The 27,172-nt window shown below is 40.7% G+C and overlaps 1 protein-coding gene across 1 annotated transcript; it reads left to right on the top strand.

Moving 5' to 3' along the window:
- Nucleotides 1–11,961: 11,961 nt before the first annotated feature.
- LOC122557488 (protein ripply2.1-like) lies at nucleotides 11,962–27,129 on the top strand. The gene is made up of 3 exons (XM_043705237.2): nucleotides 11,962–12,059; nucleotides 22,624–22,688; nucleotides 25,228–27,129. Exons 1-3 carry the CDS (start codon nucleotides 12,012–12,014, stop codon nucleotides 25,445–25,447), a joined length of 333 nt encoding a protein of 110 aa, XP_043561172.2. The 5' UTR covers nucleotides 11,962–12,011; the 3' UTR covers nucleotides 25,448–27,129.
- The last annotated feature ends 43 nt before the right edge of the window (nucleotides 27,130–27,172 follow it).

Below are 27,172 nucleotides of genomic sequence, written 5' to 3' on the forward strand. Positions count from 1 at the left end.
GTGCTGTTATCACTGTCTGTCAAGAGATGAACAATGAGAACAAAATAAATTATTTTGACCCCCGCTTAGAAGGTTTGAACAGCAAGATTGTGCATGCAATGTGTGCGTTGGGAAAGATGAAATAGTATAGACTAGGAAAAGCAAACAGGAGAAAGTGAGGACAGCAGATGCTGGAGATCAGAGTCAAAATATGTGGTGCTGGAAAAGCACAGCTAGAGGAGCCAGGTAGATGGAGATGGGTAGGTGATGGTGATAGGTCGGAGCAGAGAGTGGAGATGGGTAGCTGATGGTGATAGGTTGGAGCAGAGAGTGGAGATGGGTAGGTGATGGTGATAGGTCGGAGCAGAGAGTGGAGCAGGTAGGTGCACCCTTCACCACCCCCCCACCTCCATCTACCCATCACATTCCCAGCTACCTTCCCCCTATCCCATCCCCCCTCCCATTTATCTCTCAAGTACCTTGGGCCTCCCCAGCATTCCTGATGAAGAGCTTATGCTTGAAACGTCAACTCTCCTGCTCTTCAGATGCTGCCTGACCAGCTGTGTTTTTCCAGCACCACACCTTTTGACTGGGAAGAACAAACAGGTGTGGCAATTTTCATTAGGAACTATTGTGTTGAGTAGCACAAATGATAAGGCATAAAATTTCTGTTTAATTTTACAAAAAGGATAAATTACTTGGTACACAGTGGCTTGCCATAATCATGTGACTTCTCTTGTCATCTGATGTAAAGAAAGATTTTGTGACGAAGCCATTTTCATACATCATGTGGCACAGTGTGTGAGATGAGTCTCCAAGAGATTGGTTCATAAAATCACAGACTTAGGGTCCTTGTCTGCGGTTGATTGAGGTGAGGAATGCTGAATAAAACTCTGGTGATTCTCTTGGGGGGAGCAGAAAAAATTCCACTGAGATTCACGGGGGAGCACTTAGCAGTTGGACTCAATGCTCTATTGGCAGAGGTTGGGATCACATTATCTCTTCTCAGAGCAGTCGTGGAGATAAAAAAGAAGGAAAGAAAATACCCTGAATCTCAGACTGAGGGAGGAGGGGAACAATGCGAAAGAAATCTATTCAACAGTGTTCATCTACACACTAATCCTGGACCAGTTGATAAAACTCTAATTGGATTGGGAAGTAGTGTAGCTATTTACTTTGGTGAAATGAGATAAGTAAAAGAGGCAAGCAAATTTTATTTGAAATGAAAACAGAAAACCAATTCCAACAGTACAATCTTAGTCTGAGAGCTTTTTTTTTGTTCTCGTTTGTCTGCTGCTCTTTGTTTTGTCTGTGTTTGTTATTCTTACAACTGTTGACTGTTTTTTCAGGAGGGTTTCACACAGGCATCCTGCAGGGACAAATCAGGCAAAGACTTGCTTCTCTTATAGCTATCTGATAATTCCTCTCTGGGAAAAAGAATGACCACTGTCCAGAAATGTTTTTATTTCTGATTTGTTGCAACAAATTAACAGTGGGTTTGCAGTCACAGTAAGTTGACTCTGTGATTTGCTGCTATCAGGTCTTTGCAGAAATGTAGAAGTCCTGCTTTGCTGGTGAAACGCAAAAACACAAATCTCATTGTGAATTGTTGGAATTTCTTTTTATAGGACCTCACAGCACTGATTGAGGTCATTTAGTCCACCATAAATCTTCTGACTCTTTGAAACAACTCAAATTAGTCCCACACCCAAGTTCATACCATGGATTCCTTCAGTAGTGTTGCAGGGGTATGACAGGGATAGATATTTTCCCCATTCCTTTCGTTCTTCATGATGGATTTCATTTGAGGAAGGTGATGGTGGGGGTACAGAGCCCACCAATCTTGAGATTAGTGGCCCCAAGTTTGGTCTACCCTTTAGTTGTGAGAAGACTAAGACAATAATAAACTAATGGCAATAAGGCCTCCCTTTCATCATCAGGAGACAGAATGACAAGAGCATTGGTCAGCTGCCCTAACTTGGAAGCACCATCTTCAGAGAAGAAGATGTAGACATTAATGCCCATACAAAAATCAGCAAAGCAACATTGTTCTTCCAGCAGCTCCATATCATCTGGGCATGCACTACCATCAACATAATAATAAATCTATAACTCTACATGTCCAATGTAGCACCAACTACAATCTATGCCAATGAGTCATGGAAGAGAACATCAAAGGTCTCATTTAATTTGGATATCAAAGGTTGCCTACGTAAGATCCTGAGCATCTCTTGGAAAGACTACATCATCTATGAGGAAGTGGGACCCTGGACTGGCCAGAGGCACTGACAAAATATCATGCTCTGAGACTAGCAGGGCACACATGTCATCTCCAGGATACACACCCCCAACTGGAGGTTGAATCTGCATTACTGGATGAGAAAGGAAGACAGGGTTGGCCAAAGAAGACCAGGTAAAGTACATCTAAGGAGGACTTTCACGAGTGTGACACTAGCAGAAACAATTGCATTGAATCAGGTCTGGTAGTGGAGTCTTTCTGCAAATTATCCCTGATGGGTACCACCAGAGGAATTAAATCTAAGGATGGAATCTTATGAAGGGTTTTGGTATGGCAAGATTTGTGGCAGAATTGGGTGAAATGATCATCTTGATGCCAAGATCATCTGGCTGCAACTTGGCCCATTTACACAAGTGGCCTGCTGGACTCTTGCCTGAGAGTGGCAGCTTCGCAATTGATGTTCATTAGAGCTAAACCCGACTTATCATGAGTTGTGGTCTTACTAAACTCATCACATAAATTAGCCATCAAGAAAACTCATCATGTGATTCAGAACAGGTTCTTGTTGGATTAAGATCGACACTTGCTCCAAACGATCTCCATGTTGTCCATGGTCAAATTGCATGCATACCAAGGCATTTCTCATGAGCACCAGCTACATGCACCCGAAAAGACTTACAAAGAAACATAGTAAGCCTGAGGTTTTGGGAGAACCTTAAAAATCATCATAGGATGACAAAAAGGAGAAAATATAGAATATGAAAGTAAATTAATCTGGAGGGTAAAAATAGATTATAAGATGTGCAGGTAAAATAAATATCGGACTCTTAAAAATGGAGACAAGAGGAACAATGTTGAACAAATATTTTGTGTCAATATCCACAGTAGAAGCCATTAGTTACATTCCAGAAATAGAGAGTGACTGGAGGACCAAAAGAGTCAGGAACTTTGTAGAAGTATAAAATCACACAACAGTAGGTCGTAGTTCAACTGGTTTATTTGGAAGTACAAGCACCATGCTTCCAAATAAACCTGTTGGACTTTAACCTGGTGTTGTGTGATGTTTAATTTTGTATATCCCAGTCCAATACCAGCATCTCCACATCATTTATATAAGTAGAGAAAGAAATATTACAGAAACCTAAGGGACAAAAAAAAGCAAAAGGTTCCCAGTACCAATGGTTTTAAAAAAGAAGCAAATGCAGAGTTGGTAAAGTCACTGGATATGATTTTCTAAGAATTGTTTGGATTCGAGAATGAGCTGAGGAGTTTTGATCTGATCAAATGTGATGCTTCTATTCACAAGACTGAGAAAAGGCAAGGAACTGTAGGCTAGTTAACCTGCCATCAATTGCCAGGACAAAGTCAGAATTTTTTTATTCATTCAGGATGAGGGCATCACTAGCTAGACAGGTATTCATTGCCCATCCCAGAGGGTAGTTAAGAGTTAACCACATTGCTGTGGGTCTGGAGTCACATGTTTGACCAGGCAAGGATGGCAGTTTACTTTCTTAAAAGACATGAGTGAAGCAGATGGAGTTTTCCCCCGAACAATCAAGAATGCATTTAATAAATCATTAGATTTTTAATTCCAGAATTTCTTTGAGTTCAAATTCTACATCTGCTGTGGTGGGAGTTGAATCTAGGTCCCAGAACATTACCTGAGTCTCTGGATTAACAAGCCACCGATAACACCACTAGATTAGATTCAATTCCCTACAGTATGGAAACAGGCCCTTCGGCCCAACAAGGAGAAAGTGAGGACTGCAGATGCTGGGGATCAGAGCTTAAAAATGTGTTGCTGGAAAAGCGCAGCAGGTCAGGCAGCATCAAAGGAACAGGAGAATGGACGTTTTAGGCATAAGCCCTTCTTCAGGAATGAGGAGGGTGTGCCAAGCAGGCTAAGATAAAAGGTAGGGAGGAGGGACTTGGGGGAGGGGAGTTGGGAATACGATATCTGGAAGGAGGTTAAGGTGAGGGTGATAGGCCAGAGAGGGGGTGGGGGCGGAGAGGTCAGGAAGAAGATTGCAGGTCAAGAAGGCGGTGCTGAGTCTGAGGGTTGGGACTGAGAAAAGGTGGGGGGAGGGGAAATGAGAAAGCTGGAGAAATCTGCATTCATCCCTTGTGGTTGGAGGGTTCCTTGGCGGAAATTAGGCGCTCTTCCTCCAGGCGTCGTATTGCCAAGGTCTGGCAATGGAGGAGGCCAAGGACCTGCATGTCCTTGGCAGAGTGGGAGGGGGAGTTAAAGTGTTCAGCCATGAGGCGGTTGGGTTGGTTGGTGCGGGTGTCCCAGAGGTGTTCTCTGAAACATTCCGCAAGAAGGCGGCCTGTCTCCCCAATGTATTGCAAGTAGCCTATATATTGGGGAGACAGGCCGCCTACTTGCGGAACGTTTCAGAGAACACCTCTGGGACACCCACACCAACCAACCCAACCGCCCCGTGGTTGAACACTTTAACTCCCCCTCCCACTCCGCCAAGGACATGCAGGTCCTTGGCCTCCTTCATCGCCAGACCATGGCAACACGACGCCTGGAGGAAGAGCGCCTCATCTTCTGCCTAGGAACCCTCCAACCACAAGGGATGAATGCAGATTTCTCCAGCTTTCTCATTTCCCCTCCCCCCACCTTATCTCAGTCCCAACCCTCAGACTCAGCATTGCCTTCTTGACCTTCAATCTTCTTCCCGACCTCTCCGTCCCCACCCCCTCTCCGGCCTATCACCCTCACCTTAACCTCCTTCCACCTATTGTATTCCCAACGCCCCTCCCCCAAGTCCCTCCTCCCTACCTTTTATCTTAGCCTGCTTGGCACACCCTCCTCATTCCTGAAGAAGGGCTTATGCCCGAAACGCCGATTCTCCTGTTCCTTTGATGCTGCCTGACCTGCTGCGCTTTTCCAGCAACACATTTTTAAGCTCCAACCTTCGGCCCAACAAGTCCACAGTCTGAAGAGTAATCCACCCAGACCCATTCCGCTACCTTATATTTACTAATGTAGCTAATACTATGGGCAATTCAGCATGACCCGTTCACCTGATCTGCACATCTTTGGATTGTGGGAGGAATTCAGGAGCACCCAGAGGAAACCCACGCAGACACGGGGAGAATGTGCAAACTCACACAGACAGTTGCCCAAGGTAGGAATCAAACCCAGGTCCCTGATGCTGTGAGGCTCCGGTGCTAACCACTGAGCCACCGTACCACATAGTCCTAACCGATCCAGTCCCTTGTTATATATCAGTCATATCATTCCCGGTAATCAGTCTGGTAAACCTTTGCTATAATCCCTCTGTTGCCAGAACATTTTTCCTCAGATAAAGAAACTGAAATCGCCCACAATACTCAAGGTGTGGTCTCACTGAGGTTCTGTGCAATTTCAGCAAGACATCTCTTCTCCTGTATTTGAAACATCTTCCCATGAAGGCCAACAAACCATTTGTTTTCTTCAGCATCTGTTGTACCTACATGCTCATTTTCAGTGATTGGTGTACAAGGATATACAGGTCTTGTTCTATCTCTTTCCTAAACTATCATCATTCAGATAATAATGTGCCTTTCTGTTTTCCCATCAACATGGATAACCTCACATTTATAAACATTATGCTTCATCTGCCCTGCATTTGCCTATGCACTCAACATTTTCAAACCACATTGAAGCATTTCTGCATCATCCTTATAGTTCACTCTCCCACCTAGCATTCTGTCATCTGTAAATGTGGATATTTAGTTCCTCCATTTAAATCATTTCCAAATATTGTCATTAACTGGTGTCCATGCACTGATCTCTTTGATGCCCCACTAAACATTAGCTGCCACTCAAAAAAAGATCTATTTATGCTTACTCTTTGTCTCCTATCTGCCTAGTTCTGAATCCATATCAGTATACCACCTCACTCCCATGTGCTTTGATCTTGTATATGGAAGCTCATTGAAAGCTGTCTAAAAGTCCAATTAAACCACATCTAATGGCTCCCCGATCAACTCTGAGTTACATACTATGATGGTTTGAGGCTTAAACTGCCTATGATAAATTGGGGAACATTACTTTAAGGCAAGGTAGTGGTTGGCAATGGCAAACATTTAAAGAATGTGTGGATGAACTACAATAATTGCTCATTCCTGTCTGGCACAAAAATAAAATGGGAAAGACAGCCTGACCATAGTTGACAAAGGAAATTAGGGACAGTATGTGATCCAAGGAAGGGCATACAAATTAGTTAAAAAGTGCAGCACCTCTCAGGATTGGAAGCAATTTAGATTTCATCAAAGGAGTTCAAAAGGACTGATTAAGAGAGGGAAAATAAAGCATTGCAAGGAGCATACAACTTAATTGTAAAAGCTTCTAGAGATACTTGAAAAACAAAAGATTAATGAAGTCAAATGTGGGTTCCTTATAGACCGAAGCTAGGGAAGTTATAATGGGAAACAGAGAAATGGCAGACCAATTAAATGCACATTTTGCTCTGAGTTCACAAAAGAGGACACAAGTGACATCCCTAAAGTGTTGTGAATACAACATGTGACAGGAAAGAACTGAAGGAAATCAGTATGACTACGAAAATGGTGTTGGGGAATTGATGGGATTAAAGGCCAGTAAATCCCCACAGTCCAATCATCAATGTTCCAGAGTACTTCAGGAAATGGCCCCAGAAATAATGGATGCATTTGGTGGTCATTTTTGAAGATGGAACAGTTTGTATGGAATGGAGGGTAGCTATAGTACTCCACTATTTTACTAGGCCATCCCCTCTCCCCTAAATCTACAGAAGACTTAAAAATGCAGAGTAGAGCCACAGTATGATCAGACAAAGCCGCCATGGTTTTATAAATTGAAAACAAAAGTTGCTGGAGATGACAATAGGTCAGCATCCACGGAGAGAAAGAAAGTTAACGTTTTGAGTCTAGATGATTCTTCATCAGAGCTGCTGTGAAGCATTAGCTTGCTTTCTGACCCACTGTGATCTCCAGCATTTTTGTGTTTTCAGTAAAATTCCAATATCTGTAGTAATTTGCTCCTACATGTATTTTATGAATAGGTGGTAATGTTTGATATATTTATTAGAGTGTTTTGAGGGTGCAGTATGTAAAGGGGAGACAGTATATGTAGTATATGTAGATTTGTAAAAGTCAATCAATAAGATAACACACAAACTGTTAGTATACAATTAGTGCTGGGGCAAGTTATTAGCATGGATGGTGAATTGGTTAACAGACAGTAAGCAGAATCAGGATAATGATGGAATTTTCAAATTTCCAGGCTGTGCAAGAATGGGCAGTGCTGGGATTTAGCTCTTTACAATCTATATTAATGATTTAGTTGAGTCAGGGAGCATTCAGTAGCTTTTTTGCCACAAACAATGCAAGTTATGGAACATTAAGTGGTGACGAATATTAGCTTGTTTTCAAGTTAGGCTTGTGCCAGTTTGCAAGCAGATCTCATTCTCGCATAGATATTTGGGAGACTCTCCCTTTAATTGCCCACTCAAGGACTGAATTATATATTCAGTCTCTACTGTATTTAACCTGATTACCACATGTATGGATCACAACTGCATTAATGGTCTTTATCAATATGTGAGGCCTATTTTGCACTGAGAATTAACAAATAAACAGTTTACACTGACCTGCCAAATTGAGTACTTTAGATGTGTAGTCTCTGTTTTAACATAGGATACATAGCAGGGCTGATAGACTATGGCTCAGCAAGGGTTCCAGCAGGGTTGAGATTAGGGGATGATGATCGTTTAGACTTTTTGGAGGCAGCTTTGATGCTGGATTTGAAGGAATGAGACTTTTAAACACTTTTCAACTATCCAATGAAAACAATTCAGGGATCCAGCTGAGATTCTGAAATTACACCATGGGTGCATCTCACAAAGAGAATGTCATTCCTGTTTAATGACCCTGTGTTAAAGTTATATCTGACAGACTGCCTGATCCATTGGAATGCTTGGGGTTCATTGCACATAGGTCCAGACAGGACAAGACACAAAAACTTTCTGCAAGCGTTAGGCATGCGATTATCAGACAAGGAGAAGGAATTATCCTGATTCTGCTTACTGTCTGTTAACCAATTCACCATCCAGGCTAATAACTTGCCCCAGCACTAATTGTATACTAACAGTTTGTGTGTTATCTTATTGATTGACTTTTACAAATCTACATATACTACATATACTGTCTCCCCTTTACATACTGCACCCTCAAAACACTCTAATAAATATATCAAACATCACCACCTATTCATAAAATCCATGTAGGAGCAAATTACTACAGATATTGGAATTTTACTACAGATATTGGATTTAATAATTAGTTTAGCCTTGGTTCAGAGGTAGCATACTGGTCTCTGAAGCTCCACTTCTGACATGAGCTAGTTGTGGTGGTGCCCTGTCATGTTGATGGAAAAGAATCAATGCTCACCAATAGAAGAACATTCTATGGGACCTTGCTGCAAACAAATTGACTGTTCTGTTCCCTGTGTTACAACAGTGAATCTAAATTGACAGTTAAGGGTATTCTGAGGTTGTGAAGCTCATTGTATAAATGTAGTTTCTTTTACTGAATCATAAGTACAGAAAAGGCCCTGCAGCCCATCTAATCTGTACTGCCAAAAATATACTACTAACCACACTAGGCCAATAGCCTTGAATGCTTTAACAGTCAAAGATGTTCTTCTAAGTACTGTTTAAAAGTTCTGACATTTCCCACCTCAACTACCCTCCCAGGTTGTGTATTCCATACCCCCACTGCCCTCAAAATGAAAATATTTTTCCCCAAATCCCCTCAAAATCACTTGTCTTCCATTTTAAAATTATGCCCTCTTGTTATTGACTCTTTCATTTTAGATTCAACAATGTGCAGGATCTCTTACTGTTCTGATGTTCATTGAGTGTTCTTGTTAGTCATAATGTGGAGGTGTTGGTATTGGGCTGGAGTAGACAAAGTCAGAAGTCACCTGACACGAGGCTATAGTCCAACAGTTTTATTTGATATCACAAGCATTTGGAGTGCTGCTCATTTGTCAAGTGAAGTGTAAGTGGAGATGAATGGGAAAGAACAATTTACAATTTTACTTAGGATATTAAGATGTGGATTACCTTGAGCCTGGCTTCTAAACAGGAATGCCATTTGATGCCAGGGTTCAGGCAGACTATGAGTCTGAACAAATTCACATTTTTGGTCAGAACTCATATAAAAAATCTTGGTACTAAAACATCCTTTTTCTGCTAGTTGTCCAAAGTGCAAAGTGAAAGAAGTTTAGATTTATTTGACATAATTCTTAGCAATAACAGGACCACGTGAGAATTTGGAAATCTCAGAGAAACAGAAATTAACATATTTAATTTAAAATATACAAAAAGGTTTAGCAACACATTTGCTTTGGTTCTGGTTTCAGATTCTTGTTTGCTTTTTGTCCATGGATGAAAGGTGGAAAAATTGCCACTTGTATTACATTATGGTGTAAATGTACTTGAAAGAAAAGCATAACCAGATAATGATTGTACCTTACCACAGTAATGCCAGATTTTGCAGCTAAAAATTAAAATCTGCCCTCTGATTTTTTTCGATAGTATTCTGCGTTAGTCATTCGCAATTGAAACACTCTTCTCATCTCCTGTGCTGTCCTATCCTCTTTTGACTTAGAATGTAACTAAAAATTAGAACTTTGATCAAGATGTTGCCGCTCAGTTTTACTGGAATGTATCCAAACTAATGTTGTCATGAAAATCATAGTTTGTGTAACCTGTGGGCCCTCAGTATACCTCAAAATCATTCCCATGCATCTCAATGCTATTCACAAACTGATTACCACAAAACTGTGGTCTTTATAATGATTTTCCAATATTATGAGTATAAAACCTTTAAAGGGGGAGCGGGGGTGGGGGGGTGAAATGTATCTCGCTAATTGTACTCCATATTGATGTTCAGAACGTACATGTGTCCTCTTGTATATCAGTTCTGTAGCTGGTTGCAGCAAAAAGAGATTATCTGATCTACCACTTCCCCCTTCTCTCTTTAAATGACAAAAAGGCATCTAACGTCCTTATTAATTATATTTAACAACTCTGCCTTAAGGCCTGGCGTTTTGTCACTGATGGTGCCTAAACTTTCCTCTTCACATTTTCTTTATCAGCACCTCTTGTAAAAATTTCTGTCTTCCCACAGGGCTCCTGTTTATTCAACTGTGCTAAATTTCACACTGAACCCCCAGGGATGCAGGCAGGCAAAAGGAATTATTCATGAACTCCTCTCTGAAAGAAGCTATAAACTCCCAGTTCTATAACTCTCTGAATTCAGAGCTAGCCAAAGATTAGCCTGCAGAGAGATAGAAAAATTTGCAATAGATGTGTTTCGCTTGCTGGAAAGTTTGAGAGGTTGTACGGTTTTAACAAAATCTGCTCAGAATTATGGAAGTGTCTTTGTTGTCAGCTCAGAGCCTCTGCTACAGAACAGTTCAAGACATCAGGCTCAAGCAAAACAAACAGATATGTGAAATGCCAGGGAGGTAAGGTGTATTTTTGGTCTTTTGAAAGGAAAGCCACTGGGGCTAGTTTCAGGGTCAGTTTTTGTTTCAATAATCTAAACTTTCTGTTCAACTTGAATGGAACTTGATTGTCAAGCTGCTTGCAATAAAAGCTCGCCTTAAAATGTCCTCACCTTTGAGCAACTTACCTTTTTTGCTTGATTGTTCAGCAGCAGGCAGTCAATTTCTAGATTTTAATGATAGTTTCTTGCTCCTCTTAAATCCAGCATTAATCTTTAACTTAACTTTTCTGTGCCAGTTATTTTAATGAAAAGTAATTTTTGGTCTAATTTTGGCCCCTTCTGATTTGAAGTCAAACATTTGTTTGTTGATGTATGTACGTAGCTGCTGACCACACTCTCATAAGTAATTCTAACACATTTAATGCGTCGGCTTAAGTAGAAATTGATGACGCATTATTTGGCCATATTTGGAATCACAGATGTGTCTGTCATGAACCTAATTCCCCATCCAGCAGGGGTCACTGTACAATGACTTTGACTGCATATTTTGTGTCTGGTGAAAATTATATTGGTATAGTCCTTTGTGATGAGTATTGTAAATCTGAGACCAACCTGGACTGTGGAGCCTGTCTGAGACCAGGCGTCATGCTTAACAAATTAGTCTTCAGGGAATTCCATGCAGGTTCTTGATTAAATCTTTCGAGCATGTATTTGAAACTTTGTTCAAAAGACAACCTGAGTGTTATTTTTTGGATTCAAAGAACAGCAAAATGAAAATTTAAGAAACATATCTTAGTTTGGAGTTTTAAATGGAGATGGTGAATTGCTACCTGATTCTGCAGCGCTTCTAGTTTTTAACTCCATTCACTTCAAATGACTTGTGGCATCTGCTTTGCACTATGTAAAATTATGATCTATCAAACTAATATTACCACTACCAAACCCTGGTTATTATTTTTCTAATGATCCAAGGATAGTGTAATGTTGTAATAGTGACCAGGGTAACAGCAAAGAAAAGGAGACTTTTTAAAAAAAGCTGCATTTTTATTTTTAAAAATTCTTAAGTTTTATATGAACACTGCTCCTCCTGTATTGTACACCTATAATTCTTTTTGAGAACTGCCACTTAAATGCCACTTAAATACATCTTCGTGCAGTTGTAGAGTGCCATATAAGAATGTTAAGGTGAGATTTCTGAATGGAGACACATAGCTGAATCTGTTTCTTGTCTTCCTCTTGCCTTATATGACAGTCATCTTTCTATCCATCTTCCAGTCATTCACCACTTTGGAGACCCTGGATAATGACAGCCAGAGATATAGACAGCCAGAGACTAGGAAGACAAAACTCAGTAAGTCATTATTTAGCCTCATGCTGGAAATAGGTATTCATATGGTTCGAAGCAAGAAAATAGATGATATTAAATACTTCAATGGATTGGATCTTAACAGTTGTACTTGTTAAGTTCTGAAGCAGTGGTAAATGTAGTAAGTATGTGTTGTTTATGATGCTCCATTACTATCTATGACAACTCTAGATTCCTGTTGCCAGCTTACTTTCTTTCTTTGTTTATTAAGCAAAGGGGGAGGCAATGGCCTAGTGGTATTATTGATCGATTATTAATCTGAAAACTCAGCTAATGTTCTGGGACCCGGGTTCAAATCCTGTCATGGCAGATAATGGAATTTGCATTTGATGAAAACTTTGGAATGAAGAATCTAATAATGACCATGAATCAATCATCAGGGAAAAAAAAGGGAAGAGAACTGCTGTCCTTACCTGGGCTGGCCTACATGTGACTCCAGACCCACAGCAATGTGGTTGATTCTTAACTGCCCTCTGGGCAATTAGGGATGGGCATTAAATGCTGGCCTAGCTAGTGACACCCTCATCCCTTGAATGAATCATTAAAAAAATGTAGAAGTTGCAAGGGTCATTTCAAAAATGCAAGTTGTGTTTTAAAACTGAAGCATCTGTGACAAAAGTGTAGTAGTACAGCAGTTTTGTGTGTGTATATGTATCAGGTACTCCATCCACCATCCATTAGATTGGCGAGTTATCCCTCTCACATATGCTACAATGGACATAGGTTTTGACATATCACTCTGAGGCAACATATTTCAATCTTGGTGTCCACTCCAATGTCTTTTGGGGAAGGCAATCTGCTATCTTTACTTGATCAGACCTACATGTGACTCCAGACTCTGGATAGCAAGGTGTTTAGCGCTTAGCTGCACTCTTAAATGATTGAGCAAACTGTTGAGTTCAAGGCCATTTAGAGATGGGTAGCAAGTGTTGGCCTTGCCAATGATGTCCCCATCCCCTTGAAAGAACAATGGGATTTAGTACACCCATTTTTTCCATTTTTCTATGTGTACCATTTTTCAGCCTGTGAGCCATTTACTAATCTATTTGTGAAAATTCAAATGATGCATTTCATCCCAATCCTGTGTAAACTAACTGCAGTCCTTCCATGTCTATAAAACACTCAGTCTTTGCACTTCCTGAGTGAAATAATCTATTCAGTGGAAATGTAATCTATAGTATACAAATTTGTTCGTTATTAGCTGTTTAAACGTTATTTGGGAGCTGTAGAAACTGGGTAAGGGGAATATTTTCTTTAAGTCAGCCGAATGCTCTGATAGACCAGAAATGGACAATTATAAGAGTTGATTCCTGTGAAATGATTATGGGAAGATGGGGTTGTAGATTTTTGATTTGGCATAAAATAAAGCTGGCATTCAGTTTGTTCACCTTCTGAAATCAGAGGAAATAAGAATGAGATTGTTTTGACTTGTGGCTGACTCACAGTCCAAGTTTTATGCCCAAGCAAAAGCTTGACAAACATATTAGCTTTTTTTCACCTAATACATTTTTCGACCATACAGACTGTTGTACTGAACATGCAAACTAACAACAAAAGAGATCTATTGGATTGCTAGCTCCAGTAATATTTCCTGTCAATTGTTGATTAGAATAAATATGAATTGTATCAATACCTTTTGTTCATTTAGATTCCCTACAGTGTGGAAACAGGCCATTAGGCCCAACAAGTCCACACTGACCCTCCAAAGATTAACCCACCCAGACCCATTTCCCTACCCTATATTTTTACCTGACTAATGCACCTAACACTACGGGCAATTTAGCATGGCCAATTCACCTAAACTGCACATCTTTAGACTGTGGCAGGAAACCAGGGCACCCAGAGGAAACCCATACAGACACAGGGAGAACATGTAAACTCCACACAGACTGTCACTTGAGGTTGGAATTGAACCTGGGTCCATAGCTAACCACTGAGCCACTCTACCACTCCAAGCCTGGCCTTTCATCAAATGTTTCAAACTACCCAAGGAGATAATAAAGTCTTGGCATTAACACTGGAGAACAGATTACTGAAAGGCCATCATTCCAGACCCAGGGAATAGTGTAGAATTCACACAAAACTACAGTCAGGTTTGTGATGTCTAATGCTGAGGAATCTTTAAGTTGTGCACAGCGTGAATGCTGTTTTATCTGTCATAGTTCAGTAAGGTCCGTCTCTAGACAGTGATACAAACAAATGCTATTCTGCCAGTTTGCTTATACACAGAGTAGCTGGGATGATGTTCCCAGTGTACATCGGTCTTATGATTTCAACAACTCATCTTATTTAAATGCCCAAGACATTGCCTCATTCTTTCTGTGGACATTGTGTCACAACACTACGGAAAATAAAATAGATGAAGCATGACCAGTAGCTTGACTGAAGTCCTGAAAGTGGGTTGTAGCTGTAACTCTGTCTAAAAATAACCACAGGACTGACTGAAAGAAAGCATTGCTTTTAAGTTTGTGAATCCTTTGAACAAATTCTGTTCTCTCCTTTCGTTTTAATGAATAGTTGTCGATTTATTTTAAGAAAATGCATTCTATGAGGTGAGAACTTAAACTCATGTTTACTGAGATGACTTACATCATCAGTAAAAAGAAAAGAAAGCTGTCTCAGAGTGTCTCAAAGTGAATGAAGTACTTTTGAAGTGGAGTCATTGTTATAATGTAGGAAAGCCAGCAACTAATCTTCCCACAAACAACAATGTGATAATGACCAGATAGACAGTTTTGTTGGTGTTGATTAAGGAATAAATATTGATTGAATCGATGGAGAGAACGCACCCACTCTACTTCACAGTAGAGTGCCATAATGTTTCTTGGGTGACCTGAGAGGGCAGATGGACGCTTGGTCAAACATTTTATTCAAAACTCACTTCCTGTGGAAAACAAACTCCATCAGAATCCTTCTCCTGATGAAGTGCCTACAACATGACCTCATCATAATAATCATCCTGTTCCACAAGAGGGACAAGTAGGAAACCTCATGACAATAGCCCCACTCCAGGCACTGCCATTAATATATAACATCTGAGCGAGGGGCCTCAAAGATGTCCTCATTGCCCGTGCCATGACTAGAGCTGACAAATGTTGGGCTGACCACCAACTAATCCACTCCACCATCTCCATCAACCTGGCCCCAAACTGGCAGAAAAAAACTCTGCCGCAGGAGGTTCAATGCTGATGAACTCAAAGACCTTGAGAAGGAAGACCAACTCAGGTGGCACCTCATAGCCAACCTGGTGATGACTAATGTGTCAGAGCCACAGAGTGCCCACTGTGTCTGGTCCACCCAGAAAGTCACATAGTCAGAATCTGCATGGAGATGCTTGGTCTCTCGGCCAGTTAACATCATGAATGATTCAATAAGAACAATCAGGATCTCCGAGGCTTCAAACACAAAGTGTTTCTCAACTGGCAGCTCCACGAAAGCTCAAGTGAGAGGAAACATGTCTACAGGCAAAAGCTTAAGCACACATAACAACAGGTTCAAGAACTGCTCCTTCCCCACTGTTACTAAACTTCTGAATGGACAACCTAAATTTCCAATCGAATGTTGATCTTGCTTTTGTGCACCTTCTTTGCAGCCGTGACTTGCATTCCTTGCTCTGTTCAATCACCCTATGATCTTTGTATGGTATGATCTGTCTGTGCTGCATGCAAAACAAAATTTTATGCTGTACTTAGGTACATGTGATAATAATAAATCAAATCAAATCACTGAAACACTCCACCCCATTACCTTGTACCTCCCAGCTGGAGTGGAGCTGACCTACAGGACAGCAGGAAATTGTTCAACCTTCCTCAGCTCCAGGCCAGAACCAAGACCACCCCAATCTCTGTCACCAAGCTGTAGTTCACAATCAACCCGAGGCCTAGCTACAAACCATCATCAATGCACTCACTCAGGGCTGTAAGAAAGTGGACTTCAGACATCTGGGAAACAAAGATTGCCTACCATCCTGCTCCTGACACGCACCAAAAATAAAGTAACCATTATCTCACCAGACCATAGGGCTGCTCGCATGCTAGAGAGAAATCACTGGTGGTGCTTTAGCCTGAAAGTCACCATAACTCAAGTAAGGGGAGAGGTTGAGAAGGAGAGTCCTTCATGGTAACCCCAGCCAGTATGGGAATTGAAATCATGCTGTTCACATCACTTTGCATTGCAAGTCAGCCAATCAACCAACCGGGCTAACCAACCCTCCCTGCCACACAGCATTGCCCCCGACCATTAAAACACACAATCTGCCCCTGGACAACATGGGTCATTTCCCATTCCTTGGGATCCTCCTCATGCAGACATTGACAATCAAATCTACCATTGACTCCAGTGCTCCAGTATAGCCTTCAGACGCCTGAGGAACAGAGTGTTTAAAGGAACAGAGACGTCAAACCCAGTACCTAGCTCATGGTCCACAGAGTCCCCACCCTCCTGTATGTATCAGAAACATGGACCATGCATAGCAGACATTCAAATCCTGGGAGACATATCATCAATGCTGCCTTCGCAAAATCCTGCAAATCCAGTAGCAGGATAGGCGTACTAATGTGAGTGCTCCTTCACAGGTCAGTATTCCCAGCATTGAGGCACTGGTCTTGCATGCCCGGCTGCGAATGGAGGGCCATATTGTCTGCCAGCCCAACACCATACTTTCTAAACAAACAAGCTCCACAATAGTAAGCATCACTAGGACACCCTGAAAGCCTCCCTAAACAAATGCACATTCACCAACCAAATCATTTGCCTTCAAACTGAAGGAGGAACATTGGCAAAGGTGCAAACTACTTTGGGTGTCACTGATTGCAGCACGTGGAGGCCGATCACAAGCAGCAGAAGAGGTTGCAGAATCCAGAACGTTCCACTCATCCAGCTCAGAATACACCAGCTGTCTCAGTTGGGGCAGAGTTTTGTGCATCCACGATCAGACTATTGTACTCTGGGCAGAACACCCCCTCCACCCCTCACTCTCCCCAACAACCTGCTAGGAGTAGAAGCAAGTCATTCTTGACCTTGTGGGACTGCCTAAGGAGAGGTGTGAACTTAGATTACATGCTGAACTCTCTCTGGAGTGGGAGAATACATTTTATTAAACCTAAATTGCTTTGTGTGATAACTCACATTTACTTTTTATAACTTTCTATTCTTGTGCAATTACATTAAACACCAATGAAATTTTCTGCAACAGTGATGGAATTGGCTGTGATACAGATTTGATATTGACTGAATGGATGTCAAGGTTAGCAAATTCACTGAGGGGGATATTCAATTCACATCCACTTGCATCCAGGATGCAGGTCATTCATACAGTCACCTCTGAGAGATCCAAAGCTTGCTTGATACAATTTCATAGAATCCCTACAGTATGGAAACAGATCATTTGGCCCAACAAGTCCACACAGACCCTCTGAAGAGTAACCTACCCAGACCCATTCCCTGACCACTCTACATTTACCCCTGACTAATGCATCCAACCCACACATCCTTGAACACAATGGGCAATTTAGCATGACCCATTCACGTAACCTGCACACGTAGGAAACCCACGAAGACACAGGGAGAATGTGCAAACTCCAAACAGACAGTTGCCCGAGGGTGGAATCAAACCCAGGTCCCTAGTGCTGTGAGGCAGCAGTGCTAACCACTGAGCCACCATGCCACCCATTTTTGGGAAGAGATGTCACAAAATACAGACAGTTTTGTGAACAGCTGAGCAATTCATTTCACTGAAAATGGCATAAGCAACTTAAGTCTGCAAATTTGGATCCTATGTCTACAGTAAGTCCCTGTTTGAAAAATTCAGGTTAAAAAGCAAAAGAGCATGAGTCATAGCTCATGGTCAGTATGCCAATACATCTTTGAGAGGCACGCATGTGATAGCATCAGTGTGTCGTAGCATGCAATGGAGCATATATAGATCTCATTAGCCATCTTATCCAACTAGCCATCTAGTTGGATAAGCTAGTGGAAGCATACTGCACTGTTGTAACTTCAAGACTTTCTGCTAGCCCAGACAATTATGTGCCTGTGAATGTGATATTTATGTATAATAGCAAGCTATAATACATGTACTTGGATTCATCAGCATTATAACATCCACATTCACCTTCCTATGTTACAAGTGTGATGATACAAGGTAAACTCTATTGCTTAATTTAAAACTAGCAAAAGCTTTATCTCATGCAGTAATCTGTGAAAATTCGAGAGGCCAAGAACTAGTTAAAGTAAAAATTTACAACTTTAATTCTTTAAGTATAACAGAGAATAATTAATTAACAACTATTTACAATTTCTTACTCTAACCTATCTGTTACTTTCCTTTCTATAATACTAGCCCGATAAAACCCCCGAGTACGATTTACAAAACAAAACTTTTTTTCTCAAAACCAGGCCACTTTCATTTTCGCTGAATTCCGGTCTTCTTTTCTTTATCTTAGGGATTTATGCTTCACGGGTCACTGATCGATAAAGGTACCTTTTAAGAGAGCTATTTTTCGGGCAGTCATTTTACATGCTGGCGGCTTGGCAGTTCTCCTCTCAACTGTTCAAGTTTCCTTGTCTTATACCCTCAAAGCATCGGATTGTGTCATGGGCTTTTAAGATTGTCAATACACTAAATTCAAACTGGGTTGGAGTTTGGTATTTTTTGGGGTATAATTTAAACTGATTGGCCTAATTTGAATCTATCTTGTCATTTCCAGGCAACCAGCTAATTGAGTTGTTCGAACATATGTTGCATTATATTTCTTTTCAGACCACTTGGTTCTGTCAGGTGGTTCTGCTGCTTTTAACTCTCTTAAAGGTACAGTACACTCACATCTTCATAACACAAGGGTTAACATAAACATTACCCCATAAACACTCTATTGGAGGCAAATTCATATCAGAGCTTGCACAGTCTACTTTAAAGGGACCGGCAAGAAGCTGACCTAAGGTCCAAGAAGAGGCCTAGGAGAAGCAGGAGTGGCTTATAAATGGAACAGACAGTGGAATAGAAATACACTTTTCTCCTTGCATCATGTTCACTCTGAGGTGACCCATTATAACTTCAATACTTTTGATCTTTAGAATACACATTCTTTGGAAAGCTCATGGCTAGAAATGTTCTACAGTTTCCAGCCCCTTGATGTACTAGAGCTGAAAGGTCTAATACAGTGATCTTTCCCCATTGCAGCTCCATGATGGCAGACCCAAACTTTATTGCATCCTTCAACACATAGTCTTGGAGCTTGGAATGTGTCAGTCAAGGGAAAAACCTTACATTAGATGACCAGCAAGTTTCAGGCAGACCAATAAGCATCATTCACTGAATTGATGGTCCTACAGACCCAGTTCATGTTTGTCTTGTTCTGCAGCCCTGGGAACAGCCCATGAATCACAGAGTTATAGAACATAGAAGAGTACAGCACACGATTGGGCCCTTTGGCCCACAATGAGGTGCCGAACATGTCGCAAAATTAAACTAATTCCATCTGCCTGCCCTTGGTCCATATCCCTCCATCCTTGCATCTTCATGTGCTAATCTAAAAGTCTCTTAAATGGCTCTTTCATATCTGTGTCTACCACCACACCATCCAACTCCTGCTACTCTCTGTGTAAAAAAGAATGGCCCCTCCTATCTCCTTTGAATTTTCCCCCCTCACCTTAAATGCATGCCCCTTTTAACTCTGGGTAAAAGATTCTGACTGTCAACCCTATCTATGAACTTCTATCTAGTCTCCCCTCAGCCTCTGCCACTCCAGAGAAAAGAACTCAAGTTTTCCTAGCCTCCCATTATAGCTCATACCTTCTAATCCAGGAGCATCCTGGTAAACCTATTCTCAACCCTCTCCATAGCCTCCACATCCTTCCTGTAATGTGGCGACCAGAATTGAATGCAAAACTCTAAGTGTGGCCTAACCAAAGCCTTATAAAGATGCAACATGACATTCTGGCTCTTGTACTCAGTTCCCCAACCAATAAAGGCAAGCATGCCATATGCCTTCTTTACCTCATGAGCCAACCATGAAGGACCATGTCAAAAGCCTAACTAAACTCCATGTAGATAATGTCAACTACTCTATCCTCATTGATAATGTTTGTCACCTCCTCGAAAAATTCAATCAAATTAGGAAGACATGACCTGCCCTGCACAAAGCTATGCTGATTGACCACTTTCAGGAAGCTATGGACTTGAACCCCAAGGTCCCTCTGTACATTAATCCTGTTCAGAGTTCTGCCATTTACGGTATACTTTTCCTTAACATTTAATCTCCCAAAGTGCAGCACCTCACACTTACTGAGATTAAACTCCATCTGCCATTTCTCCGCCCTAATCTGCAACTGATCTATATCCCGTTGTATCCTTTGATAACCTCCTACACCATCCATAACTCCACTGTGTTGTCTGCACACTTACTAATCCAACCATTTACATTTTCATCCAAGTCATTTATATATATCACACACAGCAGAGGTCCCAGTATGGATCCCTGTGAAACACTCCAGCCTGAAAAACACCCTTCTATCACTACCACTGCCTTCTATGGCCATGCCAGTTCTGAATCCACGTGGCCAAGGAACTGTGGATTTCATGCATTTTAATCTTCTGGATGAGCTAACCATGAGGGACCATGTCAAAAGCCTTACTAAAATCCATGTAGATAATGTCAACTACTCTACCCTCATTGATAACGTTTGTCACCTCCTCGAAAAATTCAATCAAATTAGGAAGACATGACCTGCCCTGCTCAAATCCATGCTGATTGTTCCTAATTAGGCCATGCTTATCCAAATGTATGTAAATCCTATCCACAAGAATTCTCTCCAATAGCTTCTCAACCGCTGATATGAGACTCAAAGGTCTATAGTTTCCTGGAATAATCCCTCAATTTCCTTTCTTGCCAGTCCTCCAGGGCCTCTCCAGTGCCTAGTGAGGATATAAAGATCTTGGTCAAGGCCTCAGCAATCTTCTCGCTTACCTCTCTCAATAACCTGGGTAGATACCATTGGACCCTCGGGATTTATCACCTTAATGCTCTTCAAGAGACCTAACACCACTTCTTTCTTGATCTCAAAATGCCCTAATATATTTGCATGCTCCACACAAATTTCACTATCCTTTATATCCTTCTCCTGCGTAAATACCGATGCAAAACATTCATTTAGGATCTCACTCACATCTTCTACCTCCAAGCACAAGTTCCTTCCTTCATTCTTGAGTGGTCCTACTTTCTCCCCAGTTATCCTCTTGTTTTTAATGTATGTCTAAAATGCCTTGGGATACTCTCCAACCCTACTTGCCAGGTTCATGGCCCCTTCGTGCTCTCCTAATTCCCTGCTTGGGTTACTTCCTGCTTTCTTTATATTCCTCGTAATGGACTTTTAGACATTTTATGAGTAAAGTATATTTTTGAGAAAGCAAGGCTCTTGAGAGTTACCAAAAGTACTCTGGTTCTTTGCCAACTTGTTTGAAATCCCTATGCCTCCCGTTCCCACACCAACAACCCAGAGATCTCCTTGACCATCTGGATGTACTGGTTGCTCATCATAAGATCTACCTGATTTTCTGCCTTTCCACAATCTGTTTGGCTCTCGCAATTTGATGGTGACACTTAAGTTCAGATCCCAAGTCGGCAAGAACTATAAAGTGAAGCAGTCAGTTTAAGGCCAAGGTCAAATTTTTCACCACCACTTGTGAAGAAATGATGAGCTGCTCCATAGGTTTCTTAGGTTGGTTTCAGGATATCAGCATTAGATGATCAGTTGGGTGACTGCGAGGTTAGAATGGAGGAAATAGCAATTGTTGCTGGGGTGGAATGTGGATGATGATCCAGTTAGATATACTTCTCAGTTATTTATTACTCCTGCACAGATCTCCTTCCTGTATCTGCACTTTCTCATTGACAATTACAACTGCTTATCACTCTTTAAATTGTTTGAGATGCTGACAGTCTCCAAGTAGGCCCTTTTATGACTCCACAAGTGTTTCCTCTAAGTTTCAATGGTCACATAATCATGCAACATTCAAAACGTCCTCATTAGGCTGTGCACAAATTAATCGTTTTAAATTGAACAGCCATGTGATAAACATTAAAGAGACCACAAGTTAAGTTAATTCCTAATGCATGCAAAAGTAATTACAGTACAGAGAACTTGGACCCCACTGGATTAACAAATGGTCATCCGTATCAACGTGCCTCTGTAAAGTTAAAGTCAGCATAGTCTTATCAGACCATAGGACTGCTCTCATTAGAGACAGACAACTGGTGATGGTTTAACTTGAGGGTCACCATACCTCAGGCAAGGGAGAGGTTGCAACAGAGAATTCTTCATGGTAACTTCAGCCAGTGCAGGAATTCAACGCACGCTGTTGGTGTCACTCTGCATTGCAAAGCAGCTGCCCAGCCAACTATATATTCAAGAAACTTAGCTAGTTCATTCATAAAATCATTAAATTGCTGTTTTTTTATTTCTTAAGAACATAAGTAAAAATAGAAAAAATGTTAAGTAGAGTTTTGTTTTTTTCTGTAGTTTTGACACTGTCTGTATTTTCTCTTTGCAGCCATTTCACATGGGACAAGTCTATCATGAGAGTGAGGCCATATCTTTATTCACTCACCCAGTCAGGTATGACCATACTCACTGTTACAAGTTTAGGTTTCATTTTAGGTTGTCTGTTGGATACAGCAATGCAAATCATTCCTATAAATTGCCCAAAGCTTTTACATTAAGTGGTGTGTCTGTACTTCGCTATGTGACTATACATTAGCATAAGAATGGTAACATCTTGTGATCCGAACTGTCTTTTTTTTAATGTGACCTCATGTGAACTTCTCTATTTCAAAAAGCAGACTTAAAATAAAGCCAATATAAATCATGAAGGTTTTATTTCACAAATGGCAAATGGGCATAGAAAGCAAATTTTGTTAATTTCAGCCAAACTCACTTTCTGCCTTGAATGTACATGAGAAAATAATACATCATACGTGGTTTTCAGCTAACCTATTGGTTTTATGTTCAGAATACTTCTAATTGCAAGAAATGACTGGCTGAATTTTTAATTTGCATTTCTGTTCCACAGTTCTCTGTTAAATACCTGCCCACCCATGTGTCCCTGTTGAGTGTTCCCATCCAATGTGTAGGATGGGTTATACTGGTTCCTCTCTAAGCGTGTCAACAAAACTATCACCTCTCTATTTGCAATTTTAATGTAAAGGAATATGTCCCTCTAATCCCAAGATAAATACTGGGAATCTTGGCCAAATGGTTAATAGATCTGGGATGAGGCAATGAAATGTTATGGTCTCAACTATAAATTCAATAAACTGTCACATCTGGAATAATTATGCCTTTAGCCTGGTATTTTTTGTCTTTTTTAAACATAACCTTTAAACATAAGTTAATGTGGCAAATTTTCTGTGATTTTTACTTTTACTAGTTGTGATTTATATTGAGAAATAAATTGTGTATCAGAATACTTCATCATGAGGATGAAAAAGAAAATACATGATCAAAGATCCCCAATTCCGTGACATGGAGAAGCAGAGAAAACATTGGTTAGGAAAGACACAAAGTGAACTTTAAAAATATAGTCACAATCTTTAAACAGTGGAGTCTCATGTCACAGAATCCGTGTAACAAATGGCTGGAGGAAGCTGTTGTTATGCTCTGGATGCTCAGAATTTGACACTATGGGATCTCTGACCTAATCCAATAGAATTGCTGGGAAATTTGAACTCGTGATTGGCAATCCTCCTGCTGAATGGAACACTCCAAAAAGGTCTTCACTCTGAGTTAGTCAGAGATGTTGGACAGATTTGATTTATTTGCCTGGATAGTTACTTAGGAAATGTTAAACAAGACAAAACCTAGCCATAAATATGCAACTGACCCCCAGTTGCTCCCACTGACATCACTGACCTCCTCTTTGATTATCTTTCCCAACATCCTGATTAACCCTGATCCCCTGATAGCACCCAAACTGACCTGGCCAGTACCCATCTGACCTGACTCCCTCTCAACCCTGACTCAGTTTGATCCGATCTGACTCCCCCATTTGCCCCCATGATCCGATTCCCCATGGTAGCTCCAGCTAACCCCTGACCTGACCCAACTCTCACTCAACCTGGCCTGACTAGCCCTTGCTGACATGACCCCACTGCACCCATTTCTCACACCCATCAGCCAACCCACCTCACTAACATACCATCATAATCAACTGCCACCCAACACCCCCACCAACCCACCCACCTGCCATTCTACCCACAAGCCATCCAGCCACCTAAACTTGCCACCTCCCTAACCTACCTGCCTGTTACTCACTTTATCCCCTTCTCCTCTGATCTTCCCCATTTTACCCCTTACACATTACCTTATATCATTACCTTCTCTCCATGTCTTTTCAAAGAAGCTGTGGGGCACTTAAACTCTTGACTTGAAGGAATATGCCAACTACAACTGTAAAATGGGGATGTGGCTTCTGTGTTATTTAATGCACGAGTCCCTCCGAGATTTATTACACAGAGTTAGTTTTGGAACATCACTCATTGGAAGATTACTCTGAAAATTGTTTTGATAGCATTCAATGGCAAGCCAAAGTCTGTTTTTGCAGAATTGAGGAGATTGAGAGTCGCCTGCAAATCTGGTGCAGAGTGGGCAATGCCAATATGACCATTTATGTACTGTTGGTCATTGGCAGAGTTTTCATTATAATACTCCTCTGTATCATTGCCTCTGAGGTCCTGTAGCTTTAATATAGAGACTCCACATTTTTGCAAGGAATTAATGACTTCAATGTTCTGGTTCCCAGTTAGGTGAACATTCCTTTGCTAAAATGTTTAAGACTGTTGCCTCTCTTTTTTTATAACTTCTCTCCCCTTTCAGATACTTTCACCATTTGCAGACCCTCATCCCCTTTCAATCCCTCTCATTAATCTTCAGCTGCCGTATTTTCCTCTCTCTGCACTGTGGCTAGGGCCTGGGTAGTTATCAATAGTAGGGGATAGACTACCTGTGAGTTTAAACAGAAGAGATACAGTCTTAGGTATTAGTAGGTAGATTACTAGGTAGCTTATTTTGTGATAGCAATAGACTATTAACTATTTACTCTAAGGAAAACTGTGTTTTGGAGCAGTGAAAAATGTGCAATTTCTTAATTTCTCCACAGACTGATGTGGCCCAGGAGCAAATGCTTTGACTACCTGTACAGTGAAGGGCAGGAGCTTTTGTCAGCATTCCCTGTGCAAGCTACAATCAGCTTCTACATAGAATCCGATACTGACGAGGAGGATGAAGAATTCAATGAGGAAGATGAATTAGAAGAAGAATCAGCTATAGAGGAAACTGTATTAGGGAAAATAACAGAACAGAAAAGTCAACAGTTATAATAAATGACAGACTAACACAAACCAACAACATATCCTGTTAAATCTCAATGGCTCAATTTAACAATTTAAATATTGCTGAAAAAGACACATTTTGTTAAAGCTATCTTTCTTGGACTTGTCAGGACATTCACAAGAATACCAATGTAAAGGAGAACAACATTTTATATAGTATAAGCAAATGCTGATTGGTTGGCAAATGGATTCTGTTTGGTAGAGATGTGTGGAGACTACACCAGATACAGGATGATTGACAATGAATTGCCTGAACTTTGTTGAAATTTATTTTATGATGTGGCAATGCTGGTGTTGGACTGCAGTGGACAAGGTCAGAAGGCACACAGGTTATAGTCCAACAGGTTTATTTGAAATCACAAGCTCCTTTGTCAGGTGAAGTGAATCAATTTTCCTGATGAAAGAGCAGTGTTATGAAAGCTTGTGATTTCAAATAAACCTGGTGGACTATACCTGATGTCGTGTGATTTCTGACCTTGAATTTCTATTAAACATTTTGACTTTGATTGGTTAAGGCATTGCCCTGAAGAACGAATCAGGAAATGTTGTGACCTGTTGTATTAAGTTGAGTAAGGTGCAGTGTGTGTACATGTGCTTTCTTTCTGTTAAGAATTGGACTCTGTATGGTAATATATATAGATTCTAATGCATACAAGTGCACCACATTGAGAACCAGACTAACAATCTTAAATTGGTTGTTAGTGTAATTTCTAGCACACTCGGGATAATTTGACAAATCTTGTCTAACTACTAAATTACACCTGATATTGGACACCTCTGTTTTGAGTTTGCAAGCATGGGCTAGACGGATAATCACATTGACTGCTGTGATTAGCCAAACACAATCAGCCAGACTTTGGGTCATATGAGCTGCATACCTAGCATCACAAGGATACTTAAAGTCAAAAGCCAATCACACAAGTGAGTAATATAGTATGATTTCCTGAGCCAGTATGACGATCAATATGTTGCCTGTATATCCCAAAGACTAGCAGGGCATGCACCTTTGGCTGTTCATACAACAAGGTACTGACCATACCCAACTGTCTATGCTCACAGGACTCTAAACACAGCACCTAACATTATAAGTGATTCTGTGATTTAAGTAACATTTATCCTGAATAATCCTGTCTGTTAAAAATTATGCTGATGATCAATTTAAAATTGTCAGTTGGGCTCATTGGATGATGTACTTCTGAATACTAGTGGCCACTAATATTGATACATAGGGTCTGTTTCTTACTGATAGGAAAAACAAGCACATACATTGCACTTGCTTCAACTTAGCAAACTAGGAGCCAGCTATTCACTGGTTCTTTCCTGAGGACAACCTGGTTTAAATTTAAACAAAGATTGACAGTAACTGTCAGTCATCATCAAAGTTAGTGTATTCTCTATGGCAATGCCTCTATCAATCAGTGTCCACTTGACAACCAATCAGCAGTCTCTTATCATACGGTATAAAATGTGCCCTTTTACATTATAAATTGTTCAATCGAGTGCAAGATGTAAAGCTTTGTAAGACAAATGTGCCTTTTAAAGCAATACTTAAGTTCTGTGCTACTAAATGACTATTTGTCCAGTTTAATTTATAAGTAATGCAAGATGTCAAGATGGATACATCTGTACATACTATTGGAGATATTTTATTATTAAATGGACTTTTTAACATAAAAAACACTTGTGTGTCTAAAAGCCTATCGAAGATACAAA

The sequence above is a fragment of the Chiloscyllium plagiosum genome, unplaced genomic scaffold, assembly GCF_037043375.1.
Source record: "Chiloscyllium plagiosum isolate Xiang-an unplaced genomic scaffold, Cpla_swu_hap1 HiC_scaffold_11, whole genome shotgun sequence".
Classification (NCBI taxonomy): domain Eukaryota; kingdom Metazoa; phylum Chordata; class Chondrichthyes; order Orectolobiformes; family Hemiscylliidae; genus Chiloscyllium; species Chiloscyllium plagiosum.

What these genes read in the sequence shown, in the direction of transcription:
- LOC122557488 (XM_043705237.2), top strand. Translation starts at nt 12,012, where the DNA reads ATGACAGCCAGAGATATAGACAGCCAGAGACTAGGAAGACAAAACTCA. An exon ending in GACTAGGAAGACAAAACTCA is followed by an intron (nt 12,060 to 22,623) that starts GTAAGTCATTAT and finishes TTCTCTTTGCAG; the next exon opens with CCATTTCACATGGGACAAGT. An exon ending in TTATTCACTCACCCAGTCAG is followed by an intron (nt 22,689 to 25,227) that starts GTATGACCATAC and finishes ATTTCTCCACAG; the next exon opens with ACTGATGTGGCCCAGGAGCA.